This window comes from Patella vulgata, chromosome 3 (genome assembly GCF_932274485.2).
Source record: "Patella vulgata chromosome 3, xgPatVulg1.2, whole genome shotgun sequence".
Classification (NCBI taxonomy): Eukaryota; Metazoa; Mollusca; class Gastropoda; family Patellidae; genus Patella; species Patella vulgata.
This window is the reverse complement of record NC_065881.2, coordinates 11,858,171-11,872,752: the sequence shown is the minus strand read 5'-3', so window position 1 is coordinate 11,872,752 and position 14,582 is coordinate 11,858,171. Positions and strand designations below refer to the sequence as shown.

Sequence of the window (14,582 nt, the reverse complement as noted above, 5' to 3'; positions counted from 1 at the left end):
TCCACCCGACACCACGACATTAAGAGTGTCGTAATGTCGCGTAAAAATGTCATATTGTCGGGTTAAAATGTCGTGATGTCGGGTTGTCGTGGTGTCGGGTTATCGGCCATATTCCTCTCAATTATACTATGATTATGTTCACTGAAAGTTCCCCGAGATTTTGCAGCGTGGTTTCTTCATGTCGGCCGTAGTGCAGGTCAAAGGGCATGGCAAAGAACAGTGTCTAGTATTGTAGATGGTACAAAAAAACAAGCTCCTGTTTACAAATTGGCATGCACGGTTGAAATTCGACGAAGAAATGGCACGGTCCATTGGAAATTTCCGTCATATCACTCTGCATAGCTATGCCTATCTTCAATACTCCGATTGGTTCGGAAAAGTATGGAAATGGAATGGGGTTTAACGTCCAACTGTTCTGCTCCGGGAGCCACAGTGGCTAAGTGAGTAAGACACTGGCTCGCTACCCGCCATATCACTCTGCACAGCGTATGCCTATCGTCAATAATATAAACGATTCTGACTCTCGGGGAATAGATAAATCAATCAACAATCTACAAATATCAACTACGTGTAATATAAACCTTGAATTGAACCAAGAAATTTCAGCCTTGGAAGTAAGAAATGCATTTAAAAAGTTAAAATCTGGAATATCAAATGGCCCAGACTTAATTCTAAATGAAATGTTAAAGGCTTCTTCAGAAATTCTAACAGATCAGTATATAAATTTTTTTAAATTTTAATCTTCGCTTCCGGAGTAATACCTTCAAGCTGAAATCAATCATACATAGTAGTGAACGCTTATGGGTCCATTCACTTTTTTTTAATTGTCTGTCTGTGTTTTCCTGAGTATGATGTCTTGTTCGTGCATTTGTATTTGTGTAAATTTTGCGTGGCGCAGTCCCCTGCACTTACTAATAGTACCAATATATAAAACAAGGTCCAAGGGAAGACCCTGGGAATTACCGAGGTATTGCAGTGGCTAGTTATCTTCCTAAATGCTTCCTGTCAATTATTAATAATAGAATTATAGATTATCTTGAGTCAAACAATATCCAGCTCAGGGTGGCTTTCGTAAAGGTTATCGTACTACTGACAATATATACATTCTCAAAACGATCCTAAATAAATATAAAAGTATGAATCAAAATTATTTTTATCAAGTTTATAGATTTTACTAACGCATTCGATACCATTTGAAGAAAGGAGCTATTTCTTAAATTACTTAAACATGACATAAATGGAAACATCTTTAACATAATAAATTCAATGTATAGCGGTACATCATATATAGTTAAAACCAACAATGGACATTTTAAACAAATAAATTCAGATATCGGTGTTAAACAGGGCTGTGTGTTAAGCCCCACGCTGTTCAATATTTATATGAATGATTTGTAAACTAATATCGATGAGACAGCAGCTCCTTGTCTCGGCGATCTCAAAATATCCCACCTCCTATTTGCAGATGATGTTGTATTATTCTCAACTTCTTCGCTGGGTCTTCAAAAATCTCTTTGGCTCGCTAGCCTGGAGGTCGGGTATTCGATCCCTGCATTGGCCGAGAAAGTTCATCTAGATTTTGCAGCGTGGTTTCCCCTTGTCAATGATGCAGGATGGAGGGAGGGCCTGACAAGGACAGATGTCTAGTCGTTTGGATGGGACGAAAACCGAGGTCCCGTGAACACATTGGCGTGCACGTAAAAGATCCCTTGGCAGTCGGAATTCGATATAAGAGTAGGCCGTAGGGCCGATGCCCGGGCACAATTTCCCTCATAGCACACTGTGCGGAGTATGCCCATCTTCATTAGCCCAGTTTAGGAGCAGAGCAGTAGGACGTTAAACTCCATTTCATTTCATTTCATTTCATTTCATTTCAAAAATCTCTTAACCATCTGCATGAATTTTGTACTAAGTGGAAATAAGAATTAAACCCAATTAAATCTAAAATAATGTTTTTTTATAAATACATCAAAAGATAATAAAATTTTCAAGCGTAAAAATGTAAATTTTACTTTTGGTAAAAATCAAAAACGTCCATTTTCACTTTTGACAGCGTGTTTCTTTGCGAGTGAAATGGGGCCGTCAGATAAGCCGCCCATATAAACCGTTTTTGTTCATGTGTAGGCAAATGGTCTCTTATTAAAATACACTGGTTACCTCTAATGAAAACAGCAGTGCATTTCCGCAGTTTTGTATTGTTTCTGAATATCCCCTAGGGTAGGCCTATATATATATATATATATTCTAAACAGTAATTAAGTAATCTTTCCAAATAATATTAGTAAAAGTTGGTACAATCATATTAAAGAGGTGAGCTCTCATCGGAAACATGGCCATTTTTTTTTTTTTTTTAAATTAAAGGGAAAAATAATTAATATTCCGTGTCAAAATTTGGATCACCGTACAAACATTTCTGTTATTATCTCCCATCCAAACAAGAAGCATATCCTTGATGTCACCATAGTTTGCTCTTTCCACAAACCCTTGATTTTGAGAGTGTCGAGGTTTACCATAAACCATGACAAATCGGGGCCACAATCTGGAGGATAGATGGAACACCAACAAAATGAAAACTATCCAGTAGATGATGGGCAACCTCAGCAGCACGCTTTGGAGTTAATTCTCGTAGAGAAACAAACTTGGTCAAGTGGTCTTGGGCCATGGACTGTATATCAATAAGATCAATTTGTGCGCGCGAGGCGAAATCCTTTGTGAGAATGGGACGTAGCACCACACCCTTGGTCGCTTGTGCTTCTTCTGACATTCCTGGCAGTAGGACTTGAAAATTTCAAGGGCCTCGCTAGTGGCCCTTTTTCACGAGTTCCTCAAAATCACCATAGGCGATGCATACATATACATTTGTAATGTATGAAAAATACACCCCAAAGAACAAAAACCTATATAATTAACCTAAAAGTCCAACGAATGAACTTGGTACTTACTTTGGAATTAAGTTCTCTTGCAAACTTATGTCTTGTAAAGCTCTGCATGATTTAAACTATTAAGTGCATTAAATTTCAACAAGAACACCCATTTTACAGACCTAATGCCCTGAGAAGCATCTATTCTTTCACACCTGACTTGGACTGCATTTTATCACAGTAAGTTATTACAATAAACTATAACACATACTTATGGAAGAACAATTACTGATTTATTTGGGCGACGTTTCGAAGAGTATTCTCTCAAAGTTTTCAAGCAAGTACAGTAACAAATGTGTAGAGCAATTATATATAGACAAGCAATAACAACAATTCAGAAACCATGCATGACAACAACAAGATCAAAGGATTAAAAAACAACATGATCAAAGGCAATATACATATGACGGATTATAGGGGTAAATAATTTTAATTGGACAACCAATCATGACAAATGAGAAACCATACATGCATTGGCCGAGAAAGTTCGTCCGGATTTTCCGGCGTGGTTCCCCCTTGTCAGGGATGCAGGACAGAGGGCTTGACAAGGACAGCTGTCTAGTCCTTCGGATGAGACGAAAAACCGAGGTCCCGTGTATACATTGGAATGCACGTAAAAGATCCCTTGGCAGTTGGAATTTGATATAAGAGTAGGCGATAGTGCCGCTGCCCGGGCAAAATTTCCCTTTTAGCACACTGTATGGCGTATGCCCGTCTTTATTAGCCCAGTATAGGACCAGAACAGTAGGACGTTAAACCCCATTTCATTTCATTTCATTTGAGACTACGTCTCTCTTCTCCATTTTTAAAGTAAATCATTAAATATCGATCGTATTTCAACCTGTTGACGTCTCAGCCATTCGATGTTCTAGAGAGTTGATTATAGGCTTGTCGTGTGAATAAATGTCTAATTGATAATTTGTATATCATTTGAAACCAAAGTAAAGACCTTCCAAGGTCGTGGCTCTTACATAATATACCCTTAAAAAATAAAAGACCTGCAATAGGCGGATTTAGCTCTTACATAATATACCTTTAAAAATAAAAGAACTGCAATGGGCGGATTTAGCTCTTACATAATGCACCTTTAAATATAAATTGAAAGGAGTGGTCTCCGGGTGGTTGAATAAACTTAAAGATAATTTAATTCACAAATTCAAACGGAAACTGTTCTAAACAAAATCTACATTTTTTATATCTCTATGTTTATTCAACACTTATTCAACGAAACATAATCTATCACACGACCATCCGGGTAAAAAGTTAACTGTCAAATATTCTATTCAAACGTCATTTACAATGGCTGTATCTGTATGGTTTGAAAGAAGTGAATAATCTAATTTAATATTTCATTCAATGCAGCTACAGGCAAATCTTCCTTGGTAATGCAAGCATATAGTCCATTATCTTTCAACAGGCAAATGTGATAAAATGGGAGCACATTGAGAAATATTATTATTAGTCCAAAATAATAATACGACAATTGAATTGAACTTGTATTAAAGCTATTATTGTTGAGTCGTGTGAAATGCGTGTAGGGTCACCAGGTCAACCTCATGAGCTGTCTCTGGGTTCTTCATTTTCCCCAACTGCTAAACACCTCTATGCGCAAGCGAATTATTGAAATAAAATTGAACCCTCTCTCTCTCTCTCTCTCTCTCTCTTCAGAAGACTTCTAAAATGCACATTTTAAACCTAGCACTGTAGGTTTTGTTAAATGGGTTGATTTGATAAACTACAAAACTGCAAGCTTTGTTCACTATGTTCCAAACTTGGCCTAAAATCATAATGAGAAAGGGTGAATTGACTAAAAAAGTCTAATTTTCTCAGTTATGCCTGCATGGATTTTTATGAAATTTTCCATGAACGATGCGACCTGTTAGCAACGACTTCTATAATAACTGAAACTAAATAAACATGTGAAATATGATAATTAAGAAGATTCAAACCATCCAAAATCTAATCATTGAAATTGTATCAAATAAGTGAATAGCTTTCAAAAACAGTTTTCTGATTGCATAATGACATAGAATTAATAATGATCGGATGAGAGAGAGAGATTTAAAAATGAGGTTCAATGCCACTTGACACAAACTAGGTCATTTCGGGACTAAAAATGGTTCAATTTTATTTCAATAATTCGCTTGCGCGTAAGGATCTTGGGCAGTGGGAGGAAACTGGAGGACCCAGAGAAAACCCATGAGATTGGAATGGCCGGATGAACTCTGACATACACTGATTAAAGTGCAGTGTGACAATACACGATTAAAGTCTGGTATGAACTCTGACAATACACTAATTAAAGTTTTCTATGTCTCTAGGTCTTGTATGTCTTTATTACAAACACTGCACTGATTATTTATGTTTAAAGTAGTATAAATCTATCATATGTAAATTACACTTTGTATGTATAATAATATTGACTTTGAAGTAAATGTAAATAATTAAATATTGACTCTGAAGTAAATGTTAATGTTAAATTGTATATTGCATGCATATTTGGGTGTATTTATATTTTTTTGTAAATAAACTATTCTAAAAAAAAAAAAAAAAAAAAAAAATTCCTTTAATATAAAAGATTTGTGTCGTTCTTTAGGCTAATTTCATCATAAAACATTCTTTTATTTAGAAATTCCACACTTGAAAGAAGAGTCGAAGTCTGTCATCTACATGAATATTGGCATGTCTCCAGAGCTTGTCATTGGTCGGAAATGGTTTACCACAAGCCACACATTTCAATTGACCTACATGTAGTTTGTGTTTGTATTTTAATCAGATTGGATCACAGGCGACTCTAATGAAGTAATTTGGCAGCGGCCATCACTAATGTTAATACATTATGTTATCCATTATGGACGAGGAACACGACAACCCGATTAACTCACTCTCGCATGCAGTGGACGATGGGTTAGATCTATTTGATAAGGCCAACTTCATGATTGGTCAAAGGTCACGAGATGTAACCACTAAAACAGGGCTAGCGCTAATCCCAACCCTAATTGAGGACCTAACCTACACTCTCGCCAACAATCACAGGCCCTAATCTTATTTACATCTCAGCGACCTTGACGAAAATGGAGCTGGCCTTATCAAATAGATTTAGCTGTAGACTCTGGCAGCCGACCCATACTCGGAAAACCTCGCTAGATTCTGGTGCTCTACAGTCTACAGCTAGATGTAGGGTACTGTTGGGCTAAATCTATTTGTTAAGGACAGCTCAATTTTTGTCAAGGTCGCTGAGATGTAAATAAGGTTAGGGCACGTGACTGTTGGCGAGATTGTAGGTTAGGGTTAGGGTAAGCATTAGGGTTAGGGTTGGAATTAGCGCTAGCTCCGTTTACATCTCGTGACCTATGACGAAAAATTGAGCTGGCCTTATCATTTAGCACTAACAGTACTGTTGAGGTTTGCCAAGTCGAGGGGCCCACAGATCCATTCACTTCTTTTGATACCGATTGCTTGCAATGTCTGTTAGGTCTACCTACACATCTTGTCAGCAGGATTTTCTCATTCTGGACGAGGAACGCAACAACCCAACTAAGTCACTCGCATGCTGAGGACTGGCCATTTATTAGTGGTAGACGTTTCATCTATTTCTTTTTAATAAATATAGCTTGGTTTTCTAATGAGTTTTTCCAAGTAAAATAAGTTTTGAGGTAGCAACACAAAACGTGGAAATACACACAATATCAATAGAATTCTTCCTCTCATTACCGCAATGCTTCATATTAAATTTGAAAAGAATATGTTTAAAACTTTAGAATTTAAGCATTGAACAGACTGGCCAAATCATTTGGTACCGAACTGCAGCCGGATGAGATTCAGCCAAATGAGTGGACAAACTGAGGAATGATTCGCCCGTTTCACCCATCAATTGCAACACCTTTCACCTCACGATTAAACATGGCAGCGACCATGTCTACAAACATTCATGTGATTTCTCGATATGAGTGGATACATTAGCCGAATTTTGGCTCCGATTGGATTTGGCTGAACAATTTGGCCACATCATTCAGCTAATGTGTCCACCGCGTTATCGCATTCACAAGGTTTTTAGCAAAAGGGTTATAGAGGCTACCGATGGTACTGAAGAATGTGAGGAAAGAAGACATTTTAAAAATGTTAAAGCAGATGAAATAAACTTTTGATTCAAATTAAGGTAGAACAGGTTGGTTATACAACAAAGTTTATGGCGATAATTTCAAATTTAAAAAAAACTTATAATTTGATGTCACTCTTTGAATGGATTGGATGCCCCCTGAATTGGATGCTCACCGCCCTCTTTGCACACAACTGAAATAATAACACAGAAACAAAATATTATGTCACTTTATTCCATTATAATAACAGTTGACAGAACTAAATATCTGACTAAAAAAAATTTCATTACGATCACAGTTGACGGGACTAGATAAATGACTAAACAATTTCATTATGACATTTGACAGGACTAGATATCTGACTAAAAAATTGACAGTACTAGTTGTCTGACTACACAATGTAATAAATAAATCACATTTAAAAGAATTGTCTGTGTCTCTTTGTCAATCGAGAGTATTCCTGATGTAAACACAATTCAGGAAACCTGCACAATAAAGCACAAACCACAAACATACAAATGATATAAAAAAAACAGCTGAATTCAATACACGTAGCCTATATTAGAACAATTAGATTTATATTCCCAGGGATCATATACAACAATTAGATTAATATTCCCCAGGAAAGCTACACAACAATTCGATTTATATTCCCTAGAAGATTTACAATAATTAGATTTATATTCCAGAGATCATATACAATGATTAGATTTATATTCCCAAGGTAAACATACAGTGATTACACTTATATTCCCAGGGTAGATATACAGCAATTAGATATATATTCTCAGGGTAGATATACAAATGAAACAGGTTTAAAGACCTACTCTTCTGCTCGAACTAGGTACATGTAGATATACAACAATTAGATTTATATTCCAGAGATCATACACAACAATTTGATTTATATTCCAGAGATCATACACAACAATTAGATTTATATTCCGATTAGAACGATTAGATTTATATTCTGATATACAACAATTAGATTTATATTCTGATATACAACAATTAGATTTATATTCTCAGGATGGATATACAATGATTAGATTTATATTCTGATATACAACAATTCGATTTATATTCTCAGGGTAGATATACAACAATTCGATTTATATTCTCAGGGTGGATATACAACAATTAGATTTATATTCCGATATACAACGATTAGATTTATATTCTCAGGGTAGATATACAACAAGTACATGTAGATATAGATGTCTCCTTTGCATGTGACATCATCGTAATATAAAAGTCATGATGGCTCAGTGAATAAGGTGCTAGCTCACAAACCAGAAGGTCCCAGGTTCAATCCTGGTATGGCCGAGAAAGTTTCCCCTTACTTTCCAGCTTGGTTTGCCCTTGTCAGTGATCAAGGACAGAGTGCCTGGCAAGGAACAACATTGAGAAAGTTCCTTGGTACTTTCCACTTTGGTTTGTCCTTGTCAGTGATCAAGGAACAGCATCTTGTTGATCCTGAGGAACTTTCTTGGCTAACATCGGAAGCGAACCCGAGGAGACCTCCTGGTTAGAGTCACGAGAATGTGTCCTAGTATGTTTGGTTAGATTACTAGAATCCTTAAACGACATATCACAAAAACAACATTTATAAGGCTTCTCGCCCGTGTGGGTTCGTATGTGTATTCGTAGCGTACTATTCTGAATAAATGATTTACCACAAACATCACATTTAAAGGGCTTCACACCCGAATGAGTTTTTGCGTGTTTCTGGAGGTTACTACCATCATTAAAGGTCATTCCACATACATTACACTTATAAGGTTTTTCACCAGTATGTATTCGTTTGTGCTTCCTAAGATAACCGAGAGAAGGAAATGATTTATTACAAACGTCACAGTGGGCGGGTTTTTCCCCTGTATGGGTTGTTATGTGTATCTGTAGACTATGTTTGTAATTAAATGATTTATTGCAAACACCACATTTATAGGGCTTTTCCCCGGTATGAGTCCTTATGTGAATATTCAGTTTACTCTTTTCAATGAAAGCCTTACTACAAAGATTACACTTAAAGGGTTTTTCCCCTGTATGAATTCGCAAATGAATATTCAGATGACCTTTTGATTTACATGAGTGAGCACAAAAGTTGCACAAAAACCCTTTATTTTTCTGTTGCTGTATTCCTACGTGAATGTCATTAGATTGATTTGTATCATTTTTGACGTGACACCCATGATGTGCCTCGAGATCACAGTACTGTGTAAAACTAATGTTACAAATTTTACATTGATGTGACGAACTTGGTTCAGATTCTTCTTTAACATGTATTTTACAATGTTCTTCTAAACCCCTGTGATCGTGAAATATTTCGCCGCACAATTTACATTCATAATAAGTTACTTCGCCACCCAATTTCTCTTCTTTCACAAGTATTTCGCAATATTTTTCTCCTTCAGTTTGCAATTTTTCAAAATGTATTGGACAGTTTTCATCCATATCATCAGTTTTACCACCGTAGACATGTGCTGGTATTGTATTATGGTTGTCACTATCATCGGTTTTCTCTTCTTTAACATGTATTTTATTATGGACTTCTAGGTCACTGTATTGTTGAAAAATCTCATCACATACAACACATTGATGAAAAGTTTTAACATCATTTGATTCCTGTAATATAAAAGTTATAACCTCCTTAGTTTAGCTTCCTGTAATGTATAAAAGTTATAATATCATTTGATTCCTGTAATATATTTAAAACATCATTAGTTTAGCTTCCTGTGATATATAAAAGTTATAACACAGGGCCTATTTTAACGTGCCTACAGACACGGACGTGCCTCGAAATGAAAAATCTGTGCTTGGAGAATCTAAAATCCATGCTTTGAAAAGATGGTATCATGGTATGTTATGTATCCTTGTGAATCTGAAAAGATTGCATGAGGAAATTTAGCAAGTGTGTCATTAACAATCATTGTGATCATCAATCACTGCGTTTGGTTTCAATTCAATTTCGTGGATTGTATGTAAAATAAAGCTGTTGTTGACGGAAGTAGTCAGCTGCATGTTACAGTAAAGGTTCGTCTGCTTTTGGGCGTTTCTTTGGACTGCCAATAATACCGATACGCAGCTATAAATACAAATGTCAATAGTATGAAAATTTTAATTTAGGCCTCAATATTTGACCGTTTTAGATCTTGGGGATCAAAAGATCTTGGTTGAATTCGATTTTGGTGCATCTGCTTGGATTATGTCCTTACATACACAGAGTGTAACAAAGTTTGTGAGATTTATATTGTGATGAATTGAGAACACGGGAGCAAGAATCATACCGATAATCAGCATTCCGCGACCTTCTGTTCCGGAGTTAATCCCCCTGGAAAACCTTGTGGAAGCGACCCCATCGAGTTACCAAACTTTGCCAAAAACCTTGTGAATGCGATATAGGCTAAAGTTTCATATTCGATGTGTAGCATTGGGACAATGAGAGGTTGAGCCCTATCGATTTTCCCTGTTCCCTATCCATATCTTACAGAATCTCGGCGTATCGAGTATGCCAACCGCTTGTTTTGTTTTAAAAGTGTAAGCCTGGTGATAATTCAGGAAGTTATTTATTTCACTTCTGGTGAGCCTTTGTTTTGGTCACAACTAATTGGTCACGATTTCAGAAGGTTTATTCCAACAAATTAGAGCTAATAACGGTGATGGAAGAAGCTAAATTGAGCTACAAAGTCTGTGTGGAAAATCGTGAGTCACGTTTTGGAAATTTTGTCGGAAACCAAAGTGGGGAAACCCAATCAAAAAACTTCCATCTCCGGAAACCGTGCTTCGTCAATAAAACCTTAAAATAGGCCCTGTTATAACATCATTAGTTTCCTGTAATATAAAAGTTGTAACATCATTAGTTTAGCTTCCTGTAATATATTAAAGTTGTAACACCATTTGATTCCTGTAATATAAAAATTATAACATCTGTTTCCTGAAATAGAAAGATATAACATCATTATTGTCCTGTGAAATATAAAAGTTTTATAACATTATTAAAAAAATGCAAGCCAAGCAGTGTACCAGTGGAGAGAGAGAGAGAGAGAGAGAGAGAAATGGGGTTTAACGTCCAAACTAAGTCATTTCGGGACTAACACATGGTTCAATTTTATTTCAATAATTCGCTTGCGCGTAGGGGTCTTTAGCAGTGCGAGGAAACCGGAGGACCCGGAGAAAACCCCACGGTTGAACAGGCGACACTACTCCTTGTCATGTACTACTGGGGAATCGAAACCCCGCCAGTTGACGTGTACCAGTGGAACTCGGGGGTTCTTTTATTTGAAAACCAAACAGTGTACTGTTGGAGCTCCTTTTCTGGTTCCATCCGAAGAATTAAATGCCTTTTTTTCGCCAGATCATGCACTTAACAAGGCTTGGGAATCCCAAGTAACTTTCTAAGCCAATAAATATTACCATTTCTGCTGTAGGTCTAATTAACTGCACTGACATTTTATTTGTGGTTGATGATTTCTTACGTTTGAGTGCTGAAAGGCCGGGAGTAAGTTTAGGTGAGCGCTTACGTCTACATGAGCCTGATTTTGAAGACATAATCTGAGCAGGTGTAGATATGGGCATTGGTTTTGGTGCTATGGCAATCTGTTTTGATATTGGCACAGAATATGATGGACACTGTAATATTGTTACAGGTAATGTTCCTGTTTGATGAATTGATGTAACGTCTGACAAGAAGGTTGGCGGCGTAGTAATACTTCTGCTATTACTGACAGACGACAAAGTACATGCAGGCATTTTTGAAAGTATTGGAGGTAGTGTTGAACACTTGTCAATGTTATTTTCATCACGTGATGTAATACTACACAGAGATGTTTTTTGAATAGTAGTGCCACACAATGGGTTTTCATGATCTATAACCGATGGCTGTGTCAAAAACTTAGCTCGCATTATGTTTAACAAGGCCATTTTTTCTTCTCTCAATCGGTTAAGTATATGCACAATATCGTAATCAAGTTTTTGTAATTTATTTAACTTTGAAAAGCAAAAACTGCAAACATATCGCGAGGAACTGTCATCATTCTGGGGCATGTATCCCAAGACTTCAACTAGCTGTGTCATCAAAGCAAATTCCTTAACAAACAACGACCTTCGACTCTTTTTCGGTAGACTTTCGTGACACAATAGACATTGCTCCATGGGCGCCGCCATATTGTTTTGTTGTTGAAGAGTCGATAGCCTCGAGTGTCCAGTCGCATTGTTTTGCGGGATATCTAGTCACACCTAAATTTAGGCTGTACTCTTGTCTACACAATTAGCTCCGCTTTCAAGAGAACAGACACTAAGCCAGTTGACTGGCATTTTAAGGCTTGAATCGACGACTTTAGTGAAAAACACAAAGTATATTTCGAGAATTTTGATGGCGGCAATTAAGGGCAGAGATCTATTGTCGAAGTAGAGTAGTTAATTAATTCTCTTGTGTGCAGAATGCACGCCGCACCCCGATAACGCTATCCCCGGTTAGTGCTAAATGATAAGGCCAGCTCAATTTTTGGTCATGGGTCACGAGATGTGAACAGGGCTAGCGCTAATCCCAACTCTAACCCTAACCCTGGATCTTACACTAACCTATAATCTCGCCAACAATCACGTACAGTTCTAACCTTATTTACATCTCAGCGACCTTGGAAAAAATTGAGCAGGCCTTAACAAATAGATGTAGCTCGCTATCCCCTTTACTCGCAATAAACAGTGCATTTTTATGCGCACCACATTTTCACGCAGCCCTGCTGAACATAAGGGCGGGCCCAAGCAGAAATGTCTATTTTGTCATGAAAGCCTAGGCTGCCAAAACAGAGCCGACTGTATTTGTCACAATTTCATTCAAATTTCATTTTGTGAAAATCGGACACTAACTTCCAGTTAAAATGGCCGGTCCACTTTACACAAATAGTCACAAAGCATCTGATATATATACCAATTTTGTGGTCCCCAGGCAACAATTTTAGATGAAACTTAATATAGCCAATATGTTAAGGATCAAGGGTGAGTGTGTGTGTGTGTGTGTGGGGGGGGGGGGTCACGGTGGATAAGACACTGGCTTGCTAGCCTGGAGGTCGGGTGTTCGATCCTTGTATTGGCCGAAAAAGTTCATCTAGATTTTCCGGCGTGGTTTCACCTTGCCAGTGATGCAGGACGGGGGGCCTGGCAAGGACAGCTGTCTAGTCGTTCGGAACCGAGGTCCCGTGTACACACTGGCGTGCACGTAAAAGATCCCTTGGTAATTGGAATTCGATATAAGAGTAGGCCGTTTACCCGGGCAAAATTTCCCTCATTGCAAACTGTATGGCGTATGCCCGTCTTCATTACTCCAGAGAGCAGAACAGTACTGGGACGTTAAACCTCATTTTATTTTAAGGATCAAAGGATCGTGGAATAATAAACTATAACACATAGTTATGGAACAGCCACCGATTTATTTAGGCGACGTTTCGAAGAGCATTCCCTCAATATTATCAAGCTTGGTGAGTTCAGTATCGGTGTGCATCGGATTGCAACTTGTTGGATTACACTCCAGTTTGTGGACCCTCTATATATTTTAAGGGTCAAAAGACTCTTTCCCATTCTAGCTACCCCCCCCCCCCCCACACACACACACCCACACACCCCAATATATATTGTAAGGGTCAAAATAACTCGGTTAAGAACAATTCTTTCGTTCGAGAGTTATACCCCGTTACAGTGCCTATTTTAACGCGCCTGCATACACGGGCGTGCCTCTGGATAAAAAAAAACATGTGTTGAAAATCTGAAATCCGTGCCATGAAAAAATGTTATGTGGCCTTATAAATCTGAAAAGAGTCAATGGGGAATCTGAGCTATCATTATGATCATACATGGATGCCTTTCGATTTCTGTTTTAAATTTTTTTATTGTTTACGTATTCCCATCACCACCAAAAGCACGAAAATTACATGACAGAACATCGTCTGGTGCAGGTGACAGCGAGGGGTCGTTTGCCTTTGGGTCCACTTTGAATATTTCTTGTTAATAAATATAAATATGTTAATTCTGTTCTATAAGTGTAAGTGTGATATCTTGTTATAATCAGAAGTCAAATACTGGAAATTTTCACGGAACCCTAAAACACCGGAAACCGTGATTCGCCAATAAAACCTTAACATTAAGCCCTGTCTCATTTAGTCTCGGTCACCCAGAACCTCCTAGTCTTTAACATACGATAGAGACTATGTCTCATTAGCCAAAAACGTTGTTAACAGGATAAAAGAGGCCACAGTTTTTAAATCTTTTTTTCAAATTTGGTGCGAATGATTGGGTTCATGAGAGGATATTCAATTTTCCGCAAACTTGTTTTTCCGCGTTTATATATTCATCAGCATTAATGTTTCCCTTATAGTGCGACCGCCCCCACTGGGGGCGACATTACAGAACATTGTCCCGCTGCTACGACTATCCCACCACACGCACTGCTGACGAAATTTGTTTCAATCGAGTTTTTAAAAAGGTTTTATTTTGAAATCTAGACAACAGGGAGATATGGCCATATTATTATTATTTCCATCGGTCACTATAAATTCCCCGTTCCCGT

General features: G+C 37.5%; 1 protein-coding gene across 1 annotated transcript; it reads right to left on the bottom strand.

Annotated features, from left to right (window-relative positions):
• Positions 1-7,253: 7,253 nt before the first annotated feature.
• LOC130012292 (oocyte zinc finger protein XlCOF19-like) lies at positions 7,254-11,069 on the bottom strand. The gene has a single exon (XM_056099878.1). It carries the CDS (start codon positions 9,473-9,475, stop codon positions 8,474-8,476), a length of 1,002 nt encoding a protein of 333 aa, XP_055955853.1. The 5' UTR covers positions 9,476-11,069; the 3' UTR covers positions 7,254-8,473.
• Positions 11,070-14,582: the final 3,513 nt, after the last annotated feature.

Coding starts and splice junctions, on each gene's coding strand:
- LOC130012292 (XM_056099878.1), bottom strand. CDS start 9,475: ATGGATGAAAACTGTCCAATACATTTTGAAAAATTGCAAACTGAAGGA.